General features: G+C 57.2%; 1 protein-coding gene and 1 non-coding gene across 6 annotated transcripts; both read left to right on the top strand.

The window, feature by feature from the left end:
• The first annotated feature begins 7,563 nt into the window (after positions 1-7,563).
• Positions 7,564-16,990, top strand: LOC142091073 (uncharacterized). Of its 5 annotated transcripts, XM_075169884.1 has the most exons (8): positions 7,564-8,040; positions 9,005-9,113; positions 13,027-13,294; positions 13,566-13,714; positions 15,728-15,885; positions 15,983-16,130; positions 16,239-16,640; positions 16,728-16,990. In XM_075169884.1, the coding sequence occupies exons 3-6, from the start codon at positions 13,058-13,060 to the stop codon at positions 16,120-16,122; spliced, it is 684 nt and encodes a 227-aa protein (XP_075025985.1). In that variant the 5' UTR covers positions 7,564-8,040; positions 9,005-9,113; positions 13,027-13,057; the 3' UTR covers positions 16,123-16,130; positions 16,239-16,640; positions 16,728-16,990. The 5 variants fall into 5 exon arrangements, 3 of the variants coding, with proteins under 3 accessions (XP_075025985.1, XP_075025984.1, XP_075025986.1); XM_075169883.1 differs by having other exon boundaries at positions 7,565-8,040; positions 15,983-16,640; XM_075169885.1 differs by lacking the exon at positions 15,728-15,885 and having other exon boundaries at positions 7,571-8,040.
• LOC142091208 (small Cajal body-specific RNA 16) lies at positions 9,179-9,357 on the top strand. Its single transcript, XR_012676729.1, has one exon.
• Positions 16,991-22,926: the final 5,936 nt, after the last annotated feature.

Genomic DNA, 22,926 nt, shown 5'->3' with positions numbered 1-22,926 from the left:
CTTGCTTTTCTTCCCCAAAACAAAGACAGATAATACTGCAACGGTTTCTCCTTGGAAATTTCTCCACATTGAGAAGAAGAGAGGGGGAAAGCGTGGCTTGTTAAAGGCTGAATTTCTTGATGTCTTTCCTCGTTTTTATCTGGTTCGCTGCAAGACAAACGACACTCTTAATTTAGCTGAGAAATTAAGGGGCGCCTGTATAATTCGGCAGCGGTCCAGCCAGCCGGCTGCCTGGGGAACCGCGGTAAGCAAGTACAGTGAAAATAAGGTGCTGGGGTGTTGTGTCCCATCCAGTGCCGCAGGATGGCCGGGCTGGGGAGTCCTGTTCTCGTGGCAGAGAGCTGCTCAGCATCGCGGCGGGAGCAGCCCCGGTCCTGGCGTGGTGAAACCCTGCTCGTGGTGCAGTGAAAGACCTCTGGGAGACGCTGGGAGGTTGGTTTGTGCTGCTCCAACGCGGAGGTGGCTGTGTTGGGTTGAGGTGGTAGGTGGAGAGGGGAAAGCACCTACCCATGGGTGCCCTTCCCAGCCGGCAACATCTAGGGCAGCGCCAAGTTTCCTGGGATTACTCCCAAAGATGGATTTGTTGGCCAAAAGCACAAATCCTGCCCCGAGGAGGCCCCAGACACGAGGACCTTGCTGTACAGATGCCTCGTGTGGCTGGTGAGCAGAAGGAGTGGCCGGTGAGCGCACCCCTGCCCCCACCCAGACGGCTCTGCGCGGCTCCCGGGGCGCAGCCGCCGGCCCCCGCACCTCTGGGGTGCAACACCTCCTCACTCTGCAGCCCAGGTGGGCTCCGGAGGGATGGGGGCTCACCTGGGCATGAGCAAAAGGCGATGCAGGAGACGCGGGAGGCAGCGTGGTGGGCGTCCCGGCAGCCGCAGCTGAGCAGCAGGTCACGCCGCGGTGCCCGCGGGCAGGGCGCAGGAGCCCCGGCAGAGCCTGGGCGCCTGTACGGGCCGGCTGGGACGCAACCCGCGCCGGGAGGGCGATTGCAGGGCCCCTGCGCTCTCCTCCTCCCAGAGAAGCCGAGTGGAAAGTTTGGGGTCATTATTCGGCTTTTCTCATATTTGCTCCCTGCTGGAGCTGATTTATCCCTGCGGCTCGCAGAGCTGCAACCGAGAGGGACATGTTTTGCCTTTGTAGTACACGAGATCGCTATAAATTATTGGCTTCTTTGTGTCAGCCGGAGCCCGACACAGCCCATAAAACTTTCTGGCCATGTTACTGCGCTTGAACGTGGCACCGGGCTGCTGGCGGCGCGCTGGCCCAGACCCGAAGGGAGGGGTTGCCAGCTCAAAGGGTGTATTTTTCTCCAATGCGACGCTCCCACCCGTGTTCCTAAAATCACCCACTGACTTCAGGGGCCCATGAGCCTCAGGGGGAAGAGCTCTGTCCTCGCTGTCACTCGTGTCTCTGGATAGCCACCGCTTGCTCCAGCTCTGCGGGTACCGTGGCCACCCCTCCACTGTGAACGGGTGCGCAAAGCACCCCACAGCGTGTGTTTGCGAGGCTTGCAGGTGGAATAGTCATCATCATCATCATCGTTACTATTATTATTATTATTGTTGTTATTATTATTAACCCTGAGCATAGAACCGGTGAGATTAAAAATTAGCGGTCTCAAGGCGAGATGGCAGCCTGTTCAATATATTATCCGTAAGTGACGTGCGCGGGAGGGCAGAGTGGGAAGCGCAGGGGATCTCACGAGAGCCACAAAAACTGGACTTTTAATTTAAAACTATCCTTCACTGACTTGAGTGTCTCTCCTGTGAGTCCATTTTTTATTTCCCCCTGTGCAGCCATAATCAGGCGGTAACAAGGGAGAAGGGGAAACGGATCGTCTCGCAGCTCTATCTGGCCGATTTCAGTGCTGTAAATTATAGATATATATGGTACAACGGAGTGCTGGGATATTAATTTCTGTTGTGGAAAATCACAGACCCTCTGCTTTAATTTACTGCTAAATAATAAATGACTTTGTAAGATACTCAGCAAAGATAACGACACCCCAGTAAATCAAACAGCTCATAAGCACTTATGGATCAGTCTGTCTTGTATGTGTACTTAAGTGGTTTCTATTGTTCTCACAAAGCAGAAATAAGCAGGCGTTTAACTGATGCTATCTGCCAAAATAAAGGAGGAACCCGTGAATCAAATGGTTTCCTGCAAATCCTCATTTGCATTTGCAGAATTAAATGAAAAGTGGTGCTTTAAGGATTCTGAAACTTTTAGATACAAGCCCAAAATGTGCCCCATAGGAGGCAACGGATGCAGTCAGGGGCCGTCACGGAGAGCAGCAGGTAGGTTTATATAGGGTTTATATAGGGTTTATCCACAGCTCAGCAGGAAGAGGAAGGGAGTGCGTGGATAAGTCTGGAAGAGACCAGGGTTCGGAGCCGTCTCTCCTCACCTCTCACCCTGCATCTGCAAAAACACCCTGAGCGCATCCGTTCTCGTGGCACTTCGCGAGAAATTGTGCAAACCAAAAGGAGACAAGGGTGGCACCGGGAACCCAGATCTGCAGCGTGGATCTGCAGCGGAGAGCCAGACCCCGGCTGTTTCTGCCGCCGTTTCCCTCTCGGCGTGCAGAAGAGGCCACCTGCCTCCCCAGGCTGCCATGCAGGTCTGCCTCCTGGCTCAACGTGGGTTTTTCTCTCCTCCCTGGGTCCGTTTGTGCCGGGCAGCAGTGGCGGAGCCGCTAATTGCATCTGCAGGAAAGGCAGGAGCTCTCGGGAGGCCCTAAGTAAGATGGATGTTGGGCTCTCGGAGCGCAGCCCCGGGGATCCGGGAAGACATCGCCGGCGTGCCAGGCTCCAGCTATTTGCAAAGGCAGGTTAGAGTCAGAATGATGCAATTAGAGTCTGAAGTGAAAATAAGATACGGACGTGGCCAATTTTGACATTTATATCACGTGCTTGTTATGCAAATTGGCCAAACTCTATAGGAATGCAACAGAAGGAGATTGCAAAGGGCACCAGCGCACCTGAGGCACCTGCATCGGAAGCGCGTCTCCCGTGCGGCCGCAGCCGCGTGGAACAGCTCGTCGGGGCGGTGGGGAGGCGCCGGGGGCCGGGGGGCTCTGCCAGCAGTTGTGGTGCCTGGCTGGGGAGGGGGGACGTTTAGGGCTGTGGGTTTTGCAGAGCAAGAGGGTGCCAGCGCCGGTCCCCAGAATGCAACACGGAGGAATTTCCTTGGGATAATTCCAGTGACCGGAGCTCCGGGTGTGCCTCGGGCTGCCTGTTTGCGGCCGTGACTTGACCTCGCACAGGGAGCTCCCAGGTGGAAAAGGCCCACGTGCTCTGAAGTATTTCAAAGGCATTTATTTCAGCACGTGGCTCCCCGAGCACAGAACCAAAGGGCCAGCCCCAGCTACGCCCCGGCCCCGCGCTGCCCAGCCTTCCCCCTGCTCACGCTGGGGTCCGCTGTGGTCGAAGACGGTCGGTACCCCAACGTTTGCAGGCACGCTGAACGCCTCGCTGCCAGCCCGCAGAGCTGCCCTTGTGGCACCGTTCTCACGGGAGGACCAGATTAACTGCTGCTGGTGCTGAGTCCTGTCCTGCGGGCATGCACACAGCCAAGAAACCTCTCTGAGATCCAGCTGTGCTGGTGGAAGGAATCAGCAGCCCGCAGCAGCTTGTGGCATGGACACCGCTACCCTTGCAGATGTGCTGGCCAGGCAGCTTGGGGAGGACCCGCCATCCCACTCTGGGGTTTGTTTCAGCTCTGTGAAGAGGTCTGAGGCTGCTGTTCTGCAAGCGTTACTTCATGCACGCAGTGCTGAGCCCCCAGGCAGCAGAGAGGAGCTCGGGGCTGGGCACAGTTAGTCTGTGCCTCAGAAGTCAGTCAAGCTCCATGACATACTGCTTGGCAGCTTCATGCTGTCTGCTGGAGGATAACTAATACCCAATATGAGGGAAGCACAGCCATACGATACTGGATCTGGCAGAAATTTTGCCACAATGAGTTATTCTTCCAAAAAAGCCCCCGGTAGGTGGGAGGCAGCAGCGTGGATGTGCCACCGCAGCGCTCCTCATCGGGTCGCCTGCTCTCAGATTTATCGTCTCGGGAGTAGACGGACACCAGCCCAGCTGGCTCCGACTGAAGTGTGCACACAAACTGCCCTGCTGGCAGGCACAGGGGAGAGAAACCTCCAGCTGGGGACAGTGACAAGTGCCTGGGAGAGAAAACATCTTTCCCCAGCACAGCTGGATTTGGTCGAGGATGTTCCTCTACAAGCAAGTGGGTTTGAATAGCAATTCATTAGATAAGCGAACCTCTGCAACCTTCTCTGCGGCAGGGGATTGGGAACAGAGGAGATGCTGATGGGAGTAATTCTGGAAACAACGGAGCTCTGTGGAGTAGGAAATTTTCACTTTGTTTTCCAGGTTAAGCCAGAGATCCCCAAGCTTTCAGCTCAGGGGCACTGCAGCCCCGTGGAGGGATGGACACGCGTGCTTCGAGTGCCTGGGGCTCAGGGTCCGGGTGACATGACCTGCCACGCGACCACCCGTGACGCTCGCCATCCAAGGGGGACACTTGCATTTTGATCTCTGCTGGCCACACTTCCCAAGTGCGAGGCGGGCGAGGGCAGCCCCCTCACAGCCCGTCTCCGAGGCAGGAACCGGAGCACATCGATGGTCCTGCCCGCGGGGGTAGGTGAAGTCCCTCGGCGTGAGAGGCAGGAGTTTGTGTGCGGTGGAGCAGGCTGGGAGCACGTACGGAGCCAGGTTTTCACATCAGAGATACCCAAAGTACAAACTGAGGCGTGGGACCAGGGCTCAGCTTTATGTTTCAAACTCTCTGGTTAGTGCTTTTACCCATTTAACTCAATGCCTGGACGTGTAAGGGACCAACTCTCTGGCAAAACTGCCCACCAGCGCCCGGCGGAGCTGGGTACCACCCTCAGCATTTCTGATCTTGCCAACAGGAGAACACGGGAGAGGCCAAAAGGGAATTTAAAGTACTCCCAGGACTCGGTGCACTGAAACGTTTCCCCCTTTGCAGATCATCTGGAAAAGCTCTGGCGGCAGCAAACCCTCCGGTCTGCACATTCTCCCCTGACCTGAAGGATGAGCTGCAATCCCTCGAGCTGACAGCGCTTCCCACCCAAAAGAGGTGGAAAAGAGCCTCCCAAAGAGGCGGAAAGCCTCGGCTCCCTGCTCCCCAGTGCCACGTGCTCCTCACCACGGAGCTGACGTCCACGTGTCCCACGGGACGTTCTGCATTCTGCGGTGGTAGCCGACGGCCCCATCACCGTGAGTCGCGGCACTGTGGTCTGCCACGTCTCGCACCGCTGCAGCAGTGACTCCGAACGCAGGAGGATCCAACCCCGGCGCGACCAGGCTCCCGAAGGCGTACGCTGTTTTGTTTTGCTAACGTTGTTGAAAGAGAGGGCAGCTCCAATTTGCCCGGAGCTGCTCGGTTGTAACAAGGCACTGCGGGGAAGGGCTGTACAGAAAACCACATTTGACAGTGAAAGCATTTTGCTGGAGCGCAGCATGAGAAAAACAAATTACTATGGCATAAACCAGCAAATCCATCAGCAGCAGGAAGAGGAGGAGAGAATTGCTTTAAGGATCCACGTACGAGACTGTGACAGTAATCATATAACGGCCCTTTAAATGTCAAGGGGGATGAACATGGTTTAATACCGACAGAAATGCTGCCAAGCTGGGCGACGTGTAACAAAGCAAACGGATGGATAGATCTACCTATTATCTGCTCCCTGGAAAAAAAGAAGAGGGCGATAATTCAGGTTTATGCTTGATCTAGTGTGTAAATCTCAGAGAGGTAATGTTTTCTTTTATCAAAAAGGAAAAAAAAGAACAGAATTAGTTTGTTTTCAGAGCTGTCCCTGCCATCAGCCAGACGGCACAGGTTCAGCTGCACAAATGAGATACATGACATTTAAAGCTGGCTGCAGCCCTGGCAGTATTACACCAAGGGAAAATGAAAGCACAGGGGTGTGCGGCAGCCGATCGGTCGATGCTGGGCGGCTGCGCGGTCCCGAGGCTCCTTTCAGCAGCGCCGAGACGAAGAGGAGAGACAAAAGGTGTGTGAGGGGAGAGGGACACGGCAAAGGCGTGCAGCAGGTTGCACCGTTTGCAGCATCGGTCATGAAATGCTTTTGCTTTCACCTCTGCACACGCGTGCCCCCGTGCCGCCCTGATGTGCTGCCCCGGAGGGAAGGGGATGTCTGTCCGGCGCGGGGCGCCCGGCTGCTCCCTGCACCTCCCTGCCAGGCTGGTGTTAAGCAAGGCTGTGAGGGTCTCGGCGCCCCAGAAGGCAGTTGTAAGGCCCACCTCTCTTGTGAGGGTGCCCGGGGTGCCTGCGCAGCCTGGCTGCTCCGGCCCTGCGAGGAGCCTCCTGCGGCCACTGCCCGCGAGGCCCCGGGGTCCCGCCTCGGACAGCCTGGCTGCAGGGCTCTTCCCCCATGCTCTGGGCGCCTTCTGGCACCATTAAAGGATTTCACTCTGATAATAAGGAAAAAAAACCTACTGAGCATTACCACAGCCAACATTAAACCAGCCAGACGTGAAAATCTGGGCTATGTCAGGAGAGAGGTGAACATCCCTCGGCTTGTGACCACTGGTCGGGGGGCAGAGGGAAAGGGCTTCGTATCCTGAAAAATGCCAAAGCAGGTTTTGCAAACTGAGCTCCTCAAATCTGTAGGTATTTATGTTTTCATTCGTCCCTTTGCATCACAATTCTGTGTGCGAAATGGGGATCACGACCTCCGATTTCAGAGGGACTGGGAAGACCTTCCTCGGTATTTGTAAAACACTCCGCCCGTACGTTTACAAGCGCCAGAAGAAAAAGAGTTTAGTATTCAGAGCAGGCTCCGAGCGGCGCGCAGGCGGCACACACGGCTGTGCACGGCTACTGGGAAACCAGAGTATTGAATTACCTGCTCAGCCGGCGGGGCCGATCGGCCCTCGCACGGCGTGGGGACGGGCTGGCGGGACAGCCAGTTGTCACCGTGTCACCCTTGCCTGAATGCGCCGGCACCGCGAGGCCGCGCAGGGGTTTTACGGGCAACCTGGAAGCCAGCGTTTGCTAGCCCTGCGGTGCCTGGCTTTACCAGCTGCTCTTCCCGTCCGGGTTTCGCATGTATGATTTAGACCTGTATGTATATTTTATAACAGGTCTGCTAAAATGTGTTATTGCAGAAATAAAACCAAGCGCTTACTCATTTTTGATGAGCCATCAGGGAGAAAGCTATTGCATGTGTACTGTTTTTCTTCTGCCAGGCTATTTATACCCAAATGTCTTGGAGGGAAATTTGTGATTAAATTACACGGGTGAGATGCCTTTACTCGTGCTGAAAAGCCTCTCCCGCTTCGCCGGGAGCGGAGCTGTCAGCGCCGCTGCAAGTGAAGCACAATTTGACGTCAACAGGCGGCCTCGAAAACCATCAACGGAAAATTAGATCTAAATACTGATTTACGCCGTATTTCAGCTCCAGCCCCGAGCCGCCGCCGAACCCTGCGCGCGCAGACTCGCCTTTTTGGGGACTATAACCCCAACGGCGGCACCGCCCCGAGCGCGGCCCGCTCCCCGGGCCGGACGGGGCCACGTCTGCCGACAGGTCCCCCCAGCCCCCGGCTCTCGTCCCGGCAGTCTCATGGAGAAGCCCCAGCCCCGTCCCCCCGCTGCGGACCCGGGGGCCCGGCCCGGCGCGGCCTCTGCGGCACCGGCGCGGGGGGCAGCCGGGAGCGTTACCCCCAACGGCAGCGGCCGCAGCCCAGCGCCCCGGGCTGGCACTGCCCTGCCGGGCTGACACTGCCCTGCCGCCCGGGGCACTCGCCACCCGGCTACCCGCCCCCGGGCCCGCATCGCCGCCCTCGGGCCTGGCTCGGGCCCCGCCGGTTGCCATAGCGACGCCGGCCGGGCCGCCTCGGGACGTCGCTGGCCCTTTAAGGCCGTGCTTGGAGGCCCGCGGGAGGCCGGAAGTGCTCTGCGAGGCGCTCTGGCCTTCCCTCCGTCTCGGTGGGCTCCTGGCCTTTCTGCTTCCGGCCGCGCGGGGCCTCGTGGCGGGCGGTGGGCGGCCGGGCCGGGGGCGGGGGGTGCATGGGGGGCCGGGGGAAGGATTTGGGGGGCCGGGGGCGGGATCTGGGGTAGTGGGGGTGCATGGGGGGCCGGGGGCGGGATCTGGGGTAGTGGGGGTGCATGGGGGGCCGGGAGCGGGATTTGGGGTAGTGGGGGTGCATGGGGGGCCGGGGGAAGGATTTGGGGGGCCGGGGGCGGGATCTGGGGTAGTGGGGGTGCATGGGGGGCCGGGGGGCAGGATTTGGGGAAGTGGGGGTGCGTGGGGGGCCGGGAGCGGGATTTGGGGTAGTGGGGGTGCATGGGGGGCCGGGGGCGGTATTTGGGGTAGTGGGGGTGCATGGGGGGCCGGGGGGCAGGATTTGGGGAAGTGGGGGTGCATGGGGGGCCGGGAGCAGGATTTGGGGGGCTGGGCGTAGTGGGGGTGGTTGGGGGGCCGGGAGCAGGATTTGGGGTAGTGGGGGTGCATGGGGGGCTGGGGGCAGGATTTGGGGGTCTGGGGAAGTGGGGGGTGCATGGGGCTGAGGGGCAGCGGGGTATGGGGTGCAGTGGGGCTGGGGGGCGGTGTGGGAGGTGGAGGGCAATGTGGGAGGCAATGGGGGCTGAGGGAGACAGGGTGTGGGGGGGGCTGGAGCGCTGTGGGGGTGCACGGGGGGCTTGGGGTGCAGTGGGGGCTGGGGTTCAGTGTGGGTGTTGCAATGGGGGGGGCGGCAGGAGAGCGGCCCGGTGCCACGCAGGGGACAAACCCGACTTGCGGTTCCTCTGTGGGGGAGGTGTTGGAGCCCGCGCTGGGGGTGTGGGTGCAGGCGTGGGGGGGCTGGGGGCTGCTGGGGGGGGGCAGGGGAAAGCTGAGCTGGGCCCAAGGGGTGCAGCGGGGAGGGGGCTGCGTGGCCGGGGCAGGGCGTGCGTGAGGTGCAAACGGCCGGAGCGGGACTCTTTTTCCTGTGAATTTTCCCAGAACTGTGTGTGTTCCAGGATTTCCCACTGGGGCTCAGCCCCAGAGAAGCCCCGGACGGTGACGGTGACCGCGGGGGGTCACGTTGGCCCTCGGTGCTTCTGCTTGCGAGGTGAGTGAGAACCGGGCATCCCCCTGGGTAGGGCCACGAGGGGTCTGTGGGCGCCGCAGCAAGCGCGGGGCTGGGGAAGGGCTGCTGGGTGGTGGGGCCAGTGGCCCAGCCTCGTACCAGCCAGCCTCACCCGCGCCCCAGATCAACTCCCCGGGGGGCTCCGAGCTGGGGCTCGCCCTGTGCAGTAGCAGGTGTGAGCATTCATGCAGCGTTTTGATGGTCATGTATGATACTGCATACAGCGGGCCCTGCCTAAGCCACGGAAAAACAGCTTCTGGATCAGTTCCTGTAACATATACTGAATCTTCTGTTGAAAGTATTCTAGCAAAATTAAACTGACATTGCCCTTCCTTTGCAGGCAAGTTTTACAGACCTGGAAAGCAGAACTTAGATAGGTTGCTCCTATATTTTTTCACTCGATTTATCGCTGGTGCTATCTGAATTCCAAAACTTTGTTCCCCATGTAGTAGGAAATACTGATAAGGTGGTTTCTTTACTTGAGCAAATTGTAAGGCTTTGTTGGAAGTTGTGTACTTTGCTCTCCTGTTACATCTGTGGTTTTCTTTACTGTTTGGTTTTTGTCCTGCAGTTGGGGAGTTCAGCTGGGGTCACGGCTCAGGCGAGCACGTGCCCTGCAAGCGTGGGGAGGGGAGCGGGAAAGGTCTGTGCTGTGAACCTGGCACCGAAGTGATCCTGGCTTCTGACAAAAATTCTTTGCCAAAAAAACCCAACACTTTTCCTGTTTGTTGTTGGTGTCAGTCGGGTGATCTGGCTCACAGCGAGGTCACCCCAGATGGCTGCTCCTGTACAACTGGGGAGCTGTCAGACAGCGGGAGGAAGAAGGTGCTCCTTAAACAGCTTTGCCATCAGACTGTGTTTTGCACGTGGCTGCGGCTGATCTGCCGGTGATTGGCGAGCTCTCTCAGTGCAGTTTGGGATAAAATGAATTAATATTTCATTACTGCTGAAACGGGAGACCTTCCCTGCCCCCAGACCCAGCAGAATGCTTCCTTTGCTCGCCTTGACCTGGCACTGGGATTTGTTGGGCCCATCTGTGAGCAGATTTAACCCAACAAAGCAGCAAAAACAAGCTGAGGAGAGAAGAATAAGTAACTTTCTAGCACGTTAATGAAGTTATGGGAAAGCTAACAGTATCAGAGATTGGGAGGGAGAGGAAAGACTCTGTAGTTTGGGGGAGGGAAAAACAACTTTTCTGCCCCCCTTTCCTCCCCACCGCAGCGGCCTTGCTTTGCGGGGGAGCTCTGCTGCGCTGTAGAGACCGCAGTGTGCATGGTGGCCGTGCAGAAGCTGCCAGATGCTGTATTTCCAATCAAATCCTAAAAACGGGCACTGGACGCCAGCAGCAGCTGAGCTGGAAGGATGTGATTGACGTGTCTGTCTTGGGAGCTCTAGCATGGTGTTGCTCTGTCCAGTTCCATGCCTTTTTAACCAGATGTGTGAACTGTCCCTCATAATTTTAGTGGGGTGTTACTTTGGGAGCCTGATGGTTTAACAAGTTCACTGTTAATTCTTTGTGTTGCACCTGCTTGTCCCTCAGGGAGTGAATTTTTTCCACCTGATTCTGCCAGGGTAACTGCAGCAGTATGAAGTGTGTCTTTGAAGAAACGCGGTTCATACTGTGCCTCCTCAGCAGAAATGAAGCCGTGTCTCTGGCTCGGGGCCTCCTGGTGCCAGACCCGAGTGCTGCGTCCCTGTGCCACAACACTGACTCGCTGGCTCTGGTCTGCTCAGACCAGCCCAGGTTAACGCTGCGCTGGCAGCCTTTCTGCTGGCCACGCATCTGACCTGCTGCTGTCAGCCCCAACCAACATAAGCTCTGGGCTGCGTGTTACGGCCGTTTCAGCAGAAATGCAGTCACGAACCATGCCTGGTATGATCAGGCGTGTGCTTGGGTTGATCTGGCAGCTTTATTTTACCGTGACACCGCAGGCTTGAGAATGGCTTGCCCCGGCTGGAAAGGAGATGGTGCCGAAAGAGGCCATCGGCACTGGTGTGCTGTTGGAAGTTTTCATGGCCGGAATGCTATCGGGAAGGATTTTAAAGGCAGCTGGGGGTGGGATGCAGCTTTCTTAGACGCCTCAGCTGATGCTGATCGAGGGAAGATGGGTCTGTGCGGGGCAGCTTTAGCTGGATTTCTGGCTAACGCCCTGGCCGGGTGATGTCTCCTACGCGGAGTGGAGCTGCACTGTTCACCAGATGCAAAGTTGCGTGCTTTGAATTTCCAACATTGCACTGAGCTGGGCAGAGCTGTCTGACAGTCTCAGGCTGCAGGTAGAAGACGTTTCATTTGTGTACTGCTGCAGACTGACATCTTTGATCAGTTTGTTATTTGAACAAGCATTTCCCTTTCCTTTCACTAATGTCTCTCTTCCCTGGGTTATAAATTGGTATTTTCAGCCACATGGGCTGTCAGAATAAAGCATATGGAGCCCTAGATAGGGTGATTGCAAGTATCCTGATCTTGGTTGCATTTGGAAAATGAGCTGTATTTATCATTTAAATTCAAAACTTACAAAGTTTGCTGTATTTAAAACTTGTCACGTTTCTAGTAAAGGAGGGAAAAGTTGGATATAAGTCAGAAAAGTATCTTCTAAGCTTGAAGAATCTTCATTTTAAAAACAAAGTTATTTGTCTGACGGAGGATTTTCCTATCAGCTTTTAAACAATAAAGCATTTTCTCAGTTTAGTTGATATGCAACATAATATTTGCAGGAGGGCCCTGGGTGACGAGCTGTTTGTGACAGCCTTGTGGGGTCTGACTGCCTGCGCACGCCGAGCGGCTCTGGCGCCCGTGGCTTGCTGCGCTGAGCGTCCTGGTCCTTCCTTTCCAGGTGGCGGGACCAGAAGATCGTTCTGCAGGGTGGTGGGAGTGCTGCCCTCGCGGTTTGGTTACACCTGTGTGGTCTTTTTAGGTTATAGAAAGTAGTTTTACTGAACTAGATGGTAAACATGAATAAAACCCGGTTCTCAAAGTTGACTTTCTTCCTTTCTTCATATTTAATACTTGCTATTGTGCGTGAACAAAGTAGAAAGATTTTTAACGTGCTGCAAGTGTGCATACAGGCAGGTAGGCATATAAAGCCACTTCTACACTGACACTCGGGGCTTGTGCCCGGGGCAGTCGCACGCTGGAGATGCGCAGGGCTCGCTAGATGTGGTGCTTTGGCATCTGTAGGGGAATTCAATCTCGAATTCAGCAGTGCTGAAGGATTTGAGAGCATCTCCTCAGTGTGCCAAGCTCCCATCTCCACTAGAGGGGGCGAAGCTCCGCAGAATGGTTGAATTTCACTGAAACTGGAAAACCGGGAGACTTTCCTCCTTTAATCGGATGCGCGGGCAGCGAGGCCTCCGTGGGATGACGTTCCCGTTGAGCGTTGGCAGCAGCCCAGGTTGCTGGTGCGTTGTACAACCTCCAGCCGGGCCCGCCCTGCGCTGCATGGGATGGTGCTCGGCCAGGAACTGCTGGTGGGCAACGTGCCTGCGTGCCCGGGGAGGCAGCTCCGCTGTGGCCTGTGCCCGCTTCCAGTGCTGGGACTTGGAAGAGGTGGCTTGGAGGGGTTAACTTGCGTGTGCCAAGTTCCCTTCCACCTGGGTAGTAAAATGTGCCCTTGCTAACGGCAAGTAGAAACTTTTGACGTGCACTGCAAAGAGCCGGGCTCCTAGATTTCCTTTCAAAGGCGGAGGGAATTTCCACTCGATCTGCAGCACTCCCAAGCCAAGCCTGAGGCCGACGTGCTGTGAAATGCCGTGAACCCGTGCTGCTTGCTGGGTTGTGCTCGTTGCTCTTGGGAAGCGCTGCAGAAGCCGCTCAGCTCACGGTGGCCATGCTGGCTCCTTGGCCAAGTACAGGATTTCTTCCTCGCTAAATTTTGCCTCTGCGTGTCACGTTAAGGATGAATTCCTGAGCAGAACCAAGCCCGGCAATGCTGGCTTTGCTGCAGCACTTGAGGAGTACCCGAAGGAGAGGGGGGCATCTTCCCGAGGACGTGATTGCTGCACTTCAAGGTGCGGAGGAGCGTACGCTTCCCTCTGGCTGCTGGTACCGGGTGGGGGCCGTGGGCGTTCTGGAGCTTGATCTTTACATCCGAGAGGGCAGCGGTTCTCGGCTGGAGGGTGATGTCTGGCGGTTACCACTCCTGCCACGGCCGGCTGGGTGCCGGGTGGAGGCTGGCTGGAGAGCAATGGGGAGGCAGCTGAGGTGGGGTGGTGCTGGTGGGGCTGAGGGAGGGGAGCTGGGGCAGCGCCTGGAGGAAGGGCAGTCCTGCAAGGGCCTTTCTGCCTGTGCTTTGTTTTCAAGGAAATTTTACATCTTTTTGACTTTGTGGCTTCTGCAAAAATAATATCAATGTTCTCTTTGAAAGCTTTAATTCAGAATGGGTCAGCAAGGAGCTGGTCACCGTTTGCCTTTAAAAAAAATGTGCTTTTTCCCAGCTTCTCCTGGGGGATGCTGTGTCTTGCTACGGTCACATGCACATGACTGCCAAGCGCGTCCCCAGCCCGTCCCGGCGCCTCTCCCGGGGTCTCGCTGTGAACACGGTCCAGTGGCTGACGTCGTTAGTGGCACTGGAAGCACCGTTATGGTAAGGGCCTCTTTGGGCTGACAGGAACAGGCAGGACCCAGCCTCTGCCGGGTCGGTGCGCCGAGGTCTCTGCTTAACCAACGGGCAAAGTGGATTAGAGACCGCGAACAGCCTTCACGTGAGGAGAGCACAACCCACCTGGGAGAAGTGGGTCCGCTGGGTATTTGGGGCTGTGTAACTTGCAAATCACGCTTAAGTATCCTATTTGTTTATCAGCTGAAGTGACTCAAATTGCATTGTAAGTGGCTTGTGCTGTCTGGAGCAGGGTGATGCGTCCCCTGTCCCTGCTCGCCTGCCCTGGGAAGGTGGGTGCGCCCGCTTATCAGTTGCCCATTTGGTTTTTCTACAACTTGAAGCTGCTGCGAGCCTCTTAAATAGCAGCTGAGAATTTACTGCCAAGACAAAGGGAGTGGGCAAACACCCTACCCTGCCAGCGTTGGTATCGCGTTGGTTTTGAAGCCTGTGCTGTTTTACTAGTTTTGCCCACTAACTGGGCAAGATTGAGCCCCACTGGGGTTAGCTCCAGGCTCTCCCAGAAGGGAAATTATTTCTAACCCTGTGGTCAACAAGGTGCTCTCTCTTGCCCGTGTGAAGGTGGGCAATGCCAAACAGCTTGTCTTTTCCGAGGATTTCACAGGTCCCCAGCAGGTCGGTGCTGGGCAGGGTGCTGGGCAATGCGAGGGTGGCTGAGAGCCCTGCGTGACTTGCAGAGGGCCCCAGGAGAGGTGCCGAGGATGCTGGCGGGGATGGTGGGTTGCACCCAAAGGCAGTCCTCGGGTGTTGTCACCAGGCCCCCAAAGTGGTCCTTTCCCCAGCTTCCCAGGCACACACCATTTATTTTTCTTCCCCGGCTGTGAAGGAGGTTGTGTGCGAAGTGCTTTGGCCGCCACTGTGGCTCTGTGTTTTTGCAAACACAACCCCACCGTCGAAGCATGAGTAATTGTTTGGAGGAGCCTCGTCCGCTGTTTGCGCCCTGCGCGCCGCGATAAGGTCGTGCGCTTGTTTGCCGTTCGCAAGCTTCCTGAGCGGGTAGCTCATCTCACGAGTACCCGAGTCTCCAGAGCAATGAGTTATCTGCTTGGACACGCTGACGGCGAGCCGAGGGGAAGCGTGCTTTGTTGGAGCAAGGCCTTTGCTTGCTGGAGGGCACGTTGCTCTTTGGCAGGTCACGGCGCTGGTGGCTGCTCTACCCTGCCCTGGGCAGCGCGGTGCCTTCCCTCCCCACGTGGCCCCTGGGTCTCTGCAGCTTCTGATCTGTCTCCGGCTCTGTCAGCCTCCTTGAAAACAGCTCCGCGGGTGGGAGCCGCTCTAATCCTTCGCAGGGGTGGGGGGCTGCCCTGCTGCAGCATCCGACCTGTTCTTCCAGCCCCGGGCAGCTCAGCTCCCCTCTGCTCTTCCCTTACGCTCTCTGTCCCCGTTTCCCAGCACACGGGATTTCTCTGCTGGGTTTCACCTGCGCCCTAGCGCGGTTCCTCCGGCCGCTCCGGGGATGCAGGGGATGGGAGCTGCTCCAGCAGCCCAGCGCTGCAGGAGGGGAGCTGCGGCGCTTACCGTGCCCAGCTCAGGCTGGCTCTTCTTTCTGCTCGCTGGGAGCTGACGCAACTCACTCGTCTGGCAGAAAAGCATTTTATTGTTGCTGGATTAAGGAGCTAGGCTGGCCCGCAGAAGGTCCCGGTGGGCACTGGGTGAGCCGGACCTCTGCCTTTTGGCAGCATCAAGCCCTTACGTCAGCTCTGCGGGTCGGGGAGCTGCAGCCTCGCTGGCTCTGCTGTCCTAGCCTGCTGCCCCTGCACAGCTCTCTCGATTCCTCCATTTCTGACTGGTGAGCTCATGCTCTGCGTGTCCCGTGGCTTTGCGGAAAAAATTCTGCCCGTTGTGTTTTTGTGGGGGAGATTGGGATCCGTCCTCAGCTCTCCTGCAATGTAAATCCAGGGCGCTGAGCACAGACACTGCTTGCAATCTTCTCTCCGGCTTCTAACCACAGAACTGGGGTTTTTAGTGACTTCTCAGTAGTTGTTGTTACTGCAGAGGAAAATCCTGCTGGACTCGAGGCCCTGGGGATCTCCCTGCTGAAGGTGAGGTCCGCCCCGAGCTCTGCCAGCAGCGCCTGGTCCCTGCTGAAGCTGCCCAGGAGAGCAGCGACGGCAGCCAGGTCTTCGTCACAGAAATGGGTGTGTGTGCCTGAATGCAGGATGGTAGAGTCAGGGCACCTGGGTTTCGGGAAATATTGCCCTTTCCGACATGCAGCTGATTCCTTTTCCCTGGCAGGAAAGTGCCCCAGCCTGTGCCCGCACAGGGCTGCGATGCCATCGCTGTACGTGAGGCTCAGCCGTGGCACAGCAGCATCCATGGGGAATCACTTGGCTTTTCAACCCATTTGGATGTCAAACTTCTTTTGGGAGAAGTAAAACTCCAGGTCAGGACTCTTGGACCGGGATGCAAATTTGCTACAATAACTTTTTTCTTGCGTAAGAGAAACAAAGGGGGAAAAAAATGCCTCTCAACTGGCGAGCTCTGGTTGCAGGTGCAGAAAAAGCAGCCGGTGCCCTCTCCGCTGTGCTTGCAGACGCCGGTGATAACGGGCAGTGCCACACAGAGCTCTGCCACCCTCCAACGTGGCCTGAGAAGGTTTGGCTTGATAAAGTCTGTATAACCTGCTGGGCCAGAGCAGCCACGTTCCTCTTCTTTTCGGACTAATCAGGATCTGCTAAATGGAAGAAGAGAAAATCAGTCCTGGAGAAGGTGGTGTGGGCTGTCGGGCTTCTCTCGGCAAAGCTGAGTGTGAGGCTGATGGCTTTTGCGTGGCTGGAGCGGGCACTGCAGGTCCTCTGTGCTTTCCAAACGCCGCTGTTGGAAATGTCTCCAGAACCAGAAGCCCAGCTTGAATTAGAGGGCAAAGCGTTCCCTCCTCGCCGGCCAGCACAAGGTATGGACGACAAGCCAGAGCACCCTCCTCCCCTGATTTTCCACATCAAATTAGTCCTCCAGGCTGAATAATTATTCTGTCTTGCAGGCAGGGTTTAAGGGGGTTGTTTCTACTGAGGGGATGAGGGTTCTCCTCCTAAATAATGAATCCCAGTCACAGAGCCCCGGACTGGCCGTCTCCTGTGTATCCCCAGGCCGAAGGATGCTGCCTGGGTACAGAAAGGTTGGGACGTCGTGATGCTGGGAGTGTTTCTTCTTACAGTCCTTGATCCCGAATCCAGTGCTCTAGAATTACAGCTTCTTCCTTTTTCTTTAAAATTTCTGCAAAATAAACCCGCCAAACCCTCTGAATTTGGCCTGATTTGGGTTTTTTGGTGTTGGAATTTCCTGTGGAATAGAAAACCTGGGACTGGCCAAGAGGTCATAAAAGATGTGTGCAAGTAAAACCCGCAGCGAGGCACCCTGCTCTGCTGGGCTCCCTTGATTTTGCTGGAATCTGTTTTGTGCTCTAACCGGGGTTGGTTGTTTTTAACTGGCCCATGCACGATGTTCTGGATTTAACACGTGCCCTGTTCCCCGAGCGAGAGGGCAGCCCCTTGGGCCTGGGGGAAAAAGGACCTGCTGCTTCCTGCAGCCAGCTGCAGCGGAGAGGGGTGCGGAGCGTGAAACCCTGCGGTGCCCAGGAATAGAGCAGGGATGAAAGTGCCCTTCCCCTGGCCACGGGATGGAATAATGTCCCATCCCCCTCGTGAGACATCTAACGCCGGGCATTTTTCCTCCTCGATGCAGTGCAAAAGCCCAGTCGGTGCCTTTGGCCACGGTGGAGCCTGGCTTACTCCCGCTTTGCGGATGGAAAAAGCAAGATGCGCGTGGCCCGGGCGGCGGGTCCCTTCGTGCAGACACAGCAAGCGGCTGCTGTTTCTGGTGCTCCCCCCTCCCGGAGCCGCGGGCAGGCGGCCCGAGGCAGGGCGAGGGGAGGCAGCTCCGCAGGGGCATGCGAGGGATGGGTCCCAGCTCCGGGGCAGGGAGGCCAGCGGGACCGCAGCGCCCCGAGCCCTCCTGCGGGATTCTCCATCCAAGGGCGTTGTTGCCAACACTGCGACCCGGCTGAACGGGCACCGGTGGGAATTAACTCAAGGGCTGAGCGGAGCCAGGGTCGAGGCCGAGCCATCCGGAGGAGGCTGGCGCGCAGCGCCGGCGGGAGAGGGGGAGAGGGAAGCGAGGCTTGTGGAGCTGTGCAGGGAGGGTATTTTCTCTGCACCACTGGCCCCTCCTCGTCCCTCTCTGTGCACGGCCTTTGCCGTGCCCTGATACTGTCTCGCAGGGCAGAGCAGAGGGAAGGGACCGCCGGGGCCATGGTGGATGGTGCCCAGCAGCTGCATCCCGGTGTGCTCGTCCAAGCCCAGTGATGATGGAAGGTAGGTCAGAGAATGACTGTGTCCTCCGGTGCCAGATCCTGGGACAAAGCCAGCTGCAGAGCAGCAGCCAGGCTCATAACCCAGCCAAGCAAATCCTCCATCAGCTGAGCATGAAATGGATATTTATGTGTGCAAGTCAAAAATAACGAGGAAGGAGGCAGAGGTGTTTGCCTACGCACCCATGTTTTACCTCAACTGCAGACGGGCCAAATCCTGAGTGCCGGGGCCGGGCTGGGAGGAACGCCAGAGCCCACGAAAGGGGAGCAGGTCCCGCGCGGGCAGGGGAGGTGTCCTGGCTGCAGCGAACGGGGGCTGGGGGCGGGCAGGCGGCTGCCAAGGTAGGGCACGTTGGTGAGCGATGGGGAAAACTGCTTTGACCTCCAGAGCACGTCCCAGCAAGTGCCTTGCTGCAGAGGCGGCTTCTCCCCTGGCGCTAAGCCGTCAGCCCCCGTAGCCACGAGGCCACCTCGCTCCTCTGCCGGGTCGGGACTCGCGAGCCGGCCAGGAGCCAGCACCGTGCGGCCACACGCCGGGAGCCTGGCCGTGCTCTGAGGCCGCCTTCTGCCCTCCCCTCCCCTGCTCCTGGTTTGTGCTTAGGCTGGAAAAGCTTTGGGGTCTGTGCCTGGCAGGCTGGACCTCGAGCTGGGACAGGAATCGGTTAATGCTGTCGGCGTGGTATGCAAAGCGTTGAACTTTGCATTGTCGGAAGAGAAAATGTCTGTACTTCCACTCTGATCTGTACGGGAACTGAGAGCATGGAGATCTGGGGCTGTGGCCACTTCTCCCGGGTAAACAGCCGGAGAACTGCCTGGTTTCCACCTTTCCTCCCTTTCCACCACCCGCTGAAGAGGCTCCGACAACTCTCTTAAGCGTGACACCTGGGAATAGTGCTGGCAACCACCAGTTCAAGCCAGATCCTTCCACTCGGAAGGAGCGAAGGCTCACCGCCGCTAAGAGGCTGCTTTTAGCTGCTCCCTTGAGAGCCGTTTTTAGGTCTGGCTGTAGGATTCATCTTCCTTCAGCAGCGAAGTCCTGCTCTTACTGCTGGAGGGAGAGCACAGGCTGCAGCAGGCCAGGTCCGGGGGTCCCCCTGCCCCGGCCTGGGGAAGGGACGCGGCTGGGCTGGGTACAGCCCGAGCATCACCCGGCCCTTAGGTCCCACCCGTGCCAGGATTGCACGGCAGGAGCTGATTTCAATCACTGTGCTGTGATGATGAAGGGAGGGGGCAATCAAAGAAAGCTTAAAAATACATATTTTTTAAGCTGCAGCTAGGAAATCTGCCATGGCTCCAAGTTGGACCTTCCAGCCAGAGGTGAGCAGGCTTAATTTGACAGCTATTTCTTAAATATTTAAAAAGCTGCCTGGAATAAACTGAATGCTTCCGAGTAGTGACCTGAATTCCACTTGCTGTAAATTTCATTAGAAAGTGGATTTGTGTGCCTGCCAGGAGCAGGCCACTTTGCAGCTTCATTGATCTGCCCAAACCACGTGCTGCACGATGCCTTCCTCAGCAGGTTCTGAAAGACCTCACTGCTGCATGCTCCTGTCCCGAAATGCGGCTTGTTTCCTTGCTTTTCTCCACCCTTCCTCTCTTTTTTTTTTCTTCCTGGTGCAAATGCATCATTTGTTTACTAATCACGTCGCATCGTTAGCTGCACGGTGTCATCCCACCGGCTGTGTGGGCAAGGATGTAGCAGCTGGGAAGGAAAATGTCACTCCCCTTCAGCTCGCTTGATGTGCTTTGCTCTCAAATCCCCGTCCCACGCTGCGGAGGCCAAAGACTTTTGCAACCCCGGGGGCTGCCTGCAGCTCTCCGCTCTCCAGCGAGGTCACCTGCGCTTCTGACACCCCTCAAAGCAGCTTCCTTCCCCTCTGCTGTCCCCAAAGCGCTGTCTATCCCTGTGCAACCACGACTTTGGATCTTGTGGAGAGGTGTGACGGTAGCACAGATGGCATATGCTGAATCTTACTAGGGAAAAAAGCCTGGGGAGATGTGGTACTGCCAGACCTGTGGATGCACGAGCAACATGCATCTCCCCAAGCCCGAGTAGGGTCACGCAGCTGATGCTGAATTCCCTTCCCGTGGCAGCATGTTTGCAGCTCACCTGCCCAGGTTAAAGGTACTGTAGGGGACTCCATGCAGCCGCCACGGGGTCAGAGGGCCTCTGCAAAACTACAGCTGCTCCCGTGTTGCCAGACATGGAGCAATTGCCCGGTTGAGCTGAATTAATGGGCGAGGGGAAGGGTGATGTGTCCCTGTAGCCCTGAAGTTGGGTGCCCAGCCCTGCCTTCCCCACGGGGCTGTTCTGGGGCTGGGGGGAACATGTCATCCCTGTCCCCCTGCCACGTCCACCTTTGTCTCTGCATGAAGCTGATGGTCTCGTGGGGACCTCCAGCCTGGGGACGGGCCACGTAACAGCACAAAACATGCCGTGTTTTGGAAGCCCCATGGCCTCGCCGTGGCTCGGGGAGGGTTGGGCACCCTGGGCACTGCAGGCGGACTGCGGCTGAGGCAAAGCAGCAGAAAATAAAGGACTAACCAATAACCCTGTCCTACAGAATGGTGTGCTGGCACCCAGCGGGAGCTCTGACAGCTCTTCCCAGTTCACAGCACGTGGCAGAGCTGGCTTTCCAAGAGGAGCTTCCCTACGCGAGGACGGTCCGAGCGCTGCCGGGCTGGCACAGAAAGCAGGCAGTCCTGCGAGCAGGCAGGGGTGGGCTTGGAATCAGGAGTGCACGCTCACGTTGAAGGTATGTCTACGGGAATTGGTTGCACCTCAGAGAAGTGGTCTCCAAAGGGTGACATCAGAAAACGCGAGTTTTCCACACCCAGAGAGGGAGCCTCTGCGGCTGGGAGCCTGGGCGGGACTGAAAATACCCCAAACCCACCAGGAGGGGTGGCTAGTGTCAAGGGTGGAGCTTGGAGAGAAAGATCCCCCTCTTCTAACTGTTGTCCGTTTAGAACCCTTAGAACTGTTAGAACCGTTGTCTTGCTTATAGCTGAACATTGGGAAGAGACGTCTGGGGGGCTCCCGTGCTCCTCTTGCTGTATGGCTGATAAAAGTGGGAAGAAATCCCCATGCCGGAGCCGTGGAACACAGGGCTGTCCTGCCTCCTGCCGAGGACCGCCACGGACGGGGCTTTCTTGGGCTGAGCTTTGGCAAGCTATCGGCAAGGCTGGCCCACAGCAGCAGCAGCCTTTCCGCCTTGGCTCCAGCGCAGAGGATGCCCAGGCGCGGTGAGGCTGGCTGTCCTCTCCGCTGGGAGAGGTGCTGCCGCACCTCCGCTGGACCATGGTGATTTATTGTCGGAAGTTAAACCTAGCGCCTGAACGAAGAGGCCGCAGCCCCGGCCAGCAGGACGGTCTGTCTTGGGGACAGGGCCTTGATGGCTGTCAGCATCCAGGCAAGGGCTAAATTCATTTCCCATAAATCTGAAATGCTCTGCCGGTTTCCCGGCTTCTCAGCATCTCTGCCGAGTCGCCTGTTATTTATTTGCCTGAGGTCTAAGGAGACGCGCAGCAGGTTTTACCGAGGCAAGGGCCCGGGTCCAGTTCCCTCCGACCGCCAGCGCCCCGAGCTCTTCCTTGCTCTGGCCGCTGATGCTCCCGAGGCGGCGTCACCTGTCCCCGAGCCGTGCCTGTTCCCAGCTGCAGGGAAGGCCGGGAGGAGGAGGACTGGGGGCAGGAGGTCTCCTGGCTCTCTCCTGCGCTGGTTTTGGGCGGCGCGGGCGGTTCAGCCCCTCTGAAGGGAGGCACAGGCTGCCCGGGAAGGGGAGGCTCTGCGAGCTCACCCGCCTGCAGCCGGCAGAGCGGCGGGGACCGCCTGGCCCGGCCGTCACCGGGCGCGGGGCTGGCACCCGGGCTTCGCTCCCCTGCCCGGCACCGTGATGCCGCTCGGCAGCCCAGAGTCTGGGCTTCGCGGCTGGAGCAAATGCAGCTGCACTTGCTAGTGCCGAGGAAAGGGGTGGTCAGGGCGTAGCTGCCAGGGGAATCTGCTTTTAAGTGTTGGGAGCGTCACCAAAGCAGCAGTTTTTCTCTGCAACCCATGAGGGGGTTAAGTGAAAAACGGAATTTCTCTCCATCTCCTTCCTTGTGCTTTCTCATCTCCGCCAACGGAGCTGAAGATGGGGGAGGGATTTTTTTTCTATATTTAGCTTTGGAGAAATTGCTATAACTAATCGGCTTTAGGATACTGGGCTGTCGTTTATTTTATCTTTTTCTGTCACTAAGACCTTGTCATGTGGCTGCGGACTGCGGCTCGCTGGCTCTCTCTGTTTGCTGGGCTCAGTTTTTTTCATGGAGTCAATTAATAACCCGTAAAAATAACACCTCCAGCTGTTCCACTTGCAGCTGCCGGGCTGGAGTCTAATTACCAGGCCTTAGATCCCAAACCCTGCTTTGCATCTAAAAGTGCCAGTGAATAGGAACAGGCAGAGGAGATGGCAATGCAAAAAAGGAATGTGGTTTGGGGTGCTATTTTTAGCCTTTTCAAGCCAAATGTAAAAAGACCCTTAGGCTGCTTGTGTCCTGCTGAATCTGATCATACGCACAATATTGTTCCCATGGCACAGCGCAGCAGCCAGGGTGGGTTGGGGTTTATTTTTGGCAGTTAGCTTGCCTACATTTAAAACCTCCTTCTGGGTCAGTTTGAGCAGTGCTGTGTTGATGTGGCTTACATCCATGTACTAACGGTGGTTTTGCAGTCACCTGTAGTTCTCCGTGTTGTTGAACGTGCTGGATGTGGCCAGGGCAGTGGCGGGGAGGGGAGGCACACAGTTGCTCGCCCAGTGCGAGCTTGCATCTCAGAATGGTGGTAGAGGGGTGCCCAGCCCTCCTCAAAAAGTCCTTTCCTACCAGCTGAGATACA

Source organism: Calonectris borealis, chromosome 20 (assembly GCF_964195595.1).
Source record: "Calonectris borealis chromosome 20, bCalBor7.hap1.2, whole genome shotgun sequence".
Taxonomy (NCBI): domain Eukaryota; kingdom Metazoa; phylum Chordata; class Aves; order Procellariiformes; family Procellariidae; genus Calonectris; species Calonectris borealis.
The sequence above is the reverse complement of the archived record's forward strand: the minus strand, read 5'-3'. Positions and strand labels throughout refer to the sequence as shown.

Coding starts and splice junctions, on each gene's coding strand:
- LOC142091073 (XM_075169884.1), top strand. CDS start 13,058: ATGCTGGCTTTGCTGCAGCACTTGAGGAGTACCCGAAGGAGAGGGGGG. Junction 13,295..13,565: donor CACGGCCGGCTGGGTGCCGG/GTGGAGGCTGGC, acceptor GCTTTTTCCCAG/CTTCTCCTGGGGGATGCTGT. Junction 15,886..15,982: donor GGTCTTCGTCACAGAAATGG/GTGTGTGTGCCT, acceptor TTTCCCTGGCAG/GAAAGTGCCCCAGCCTGTGC.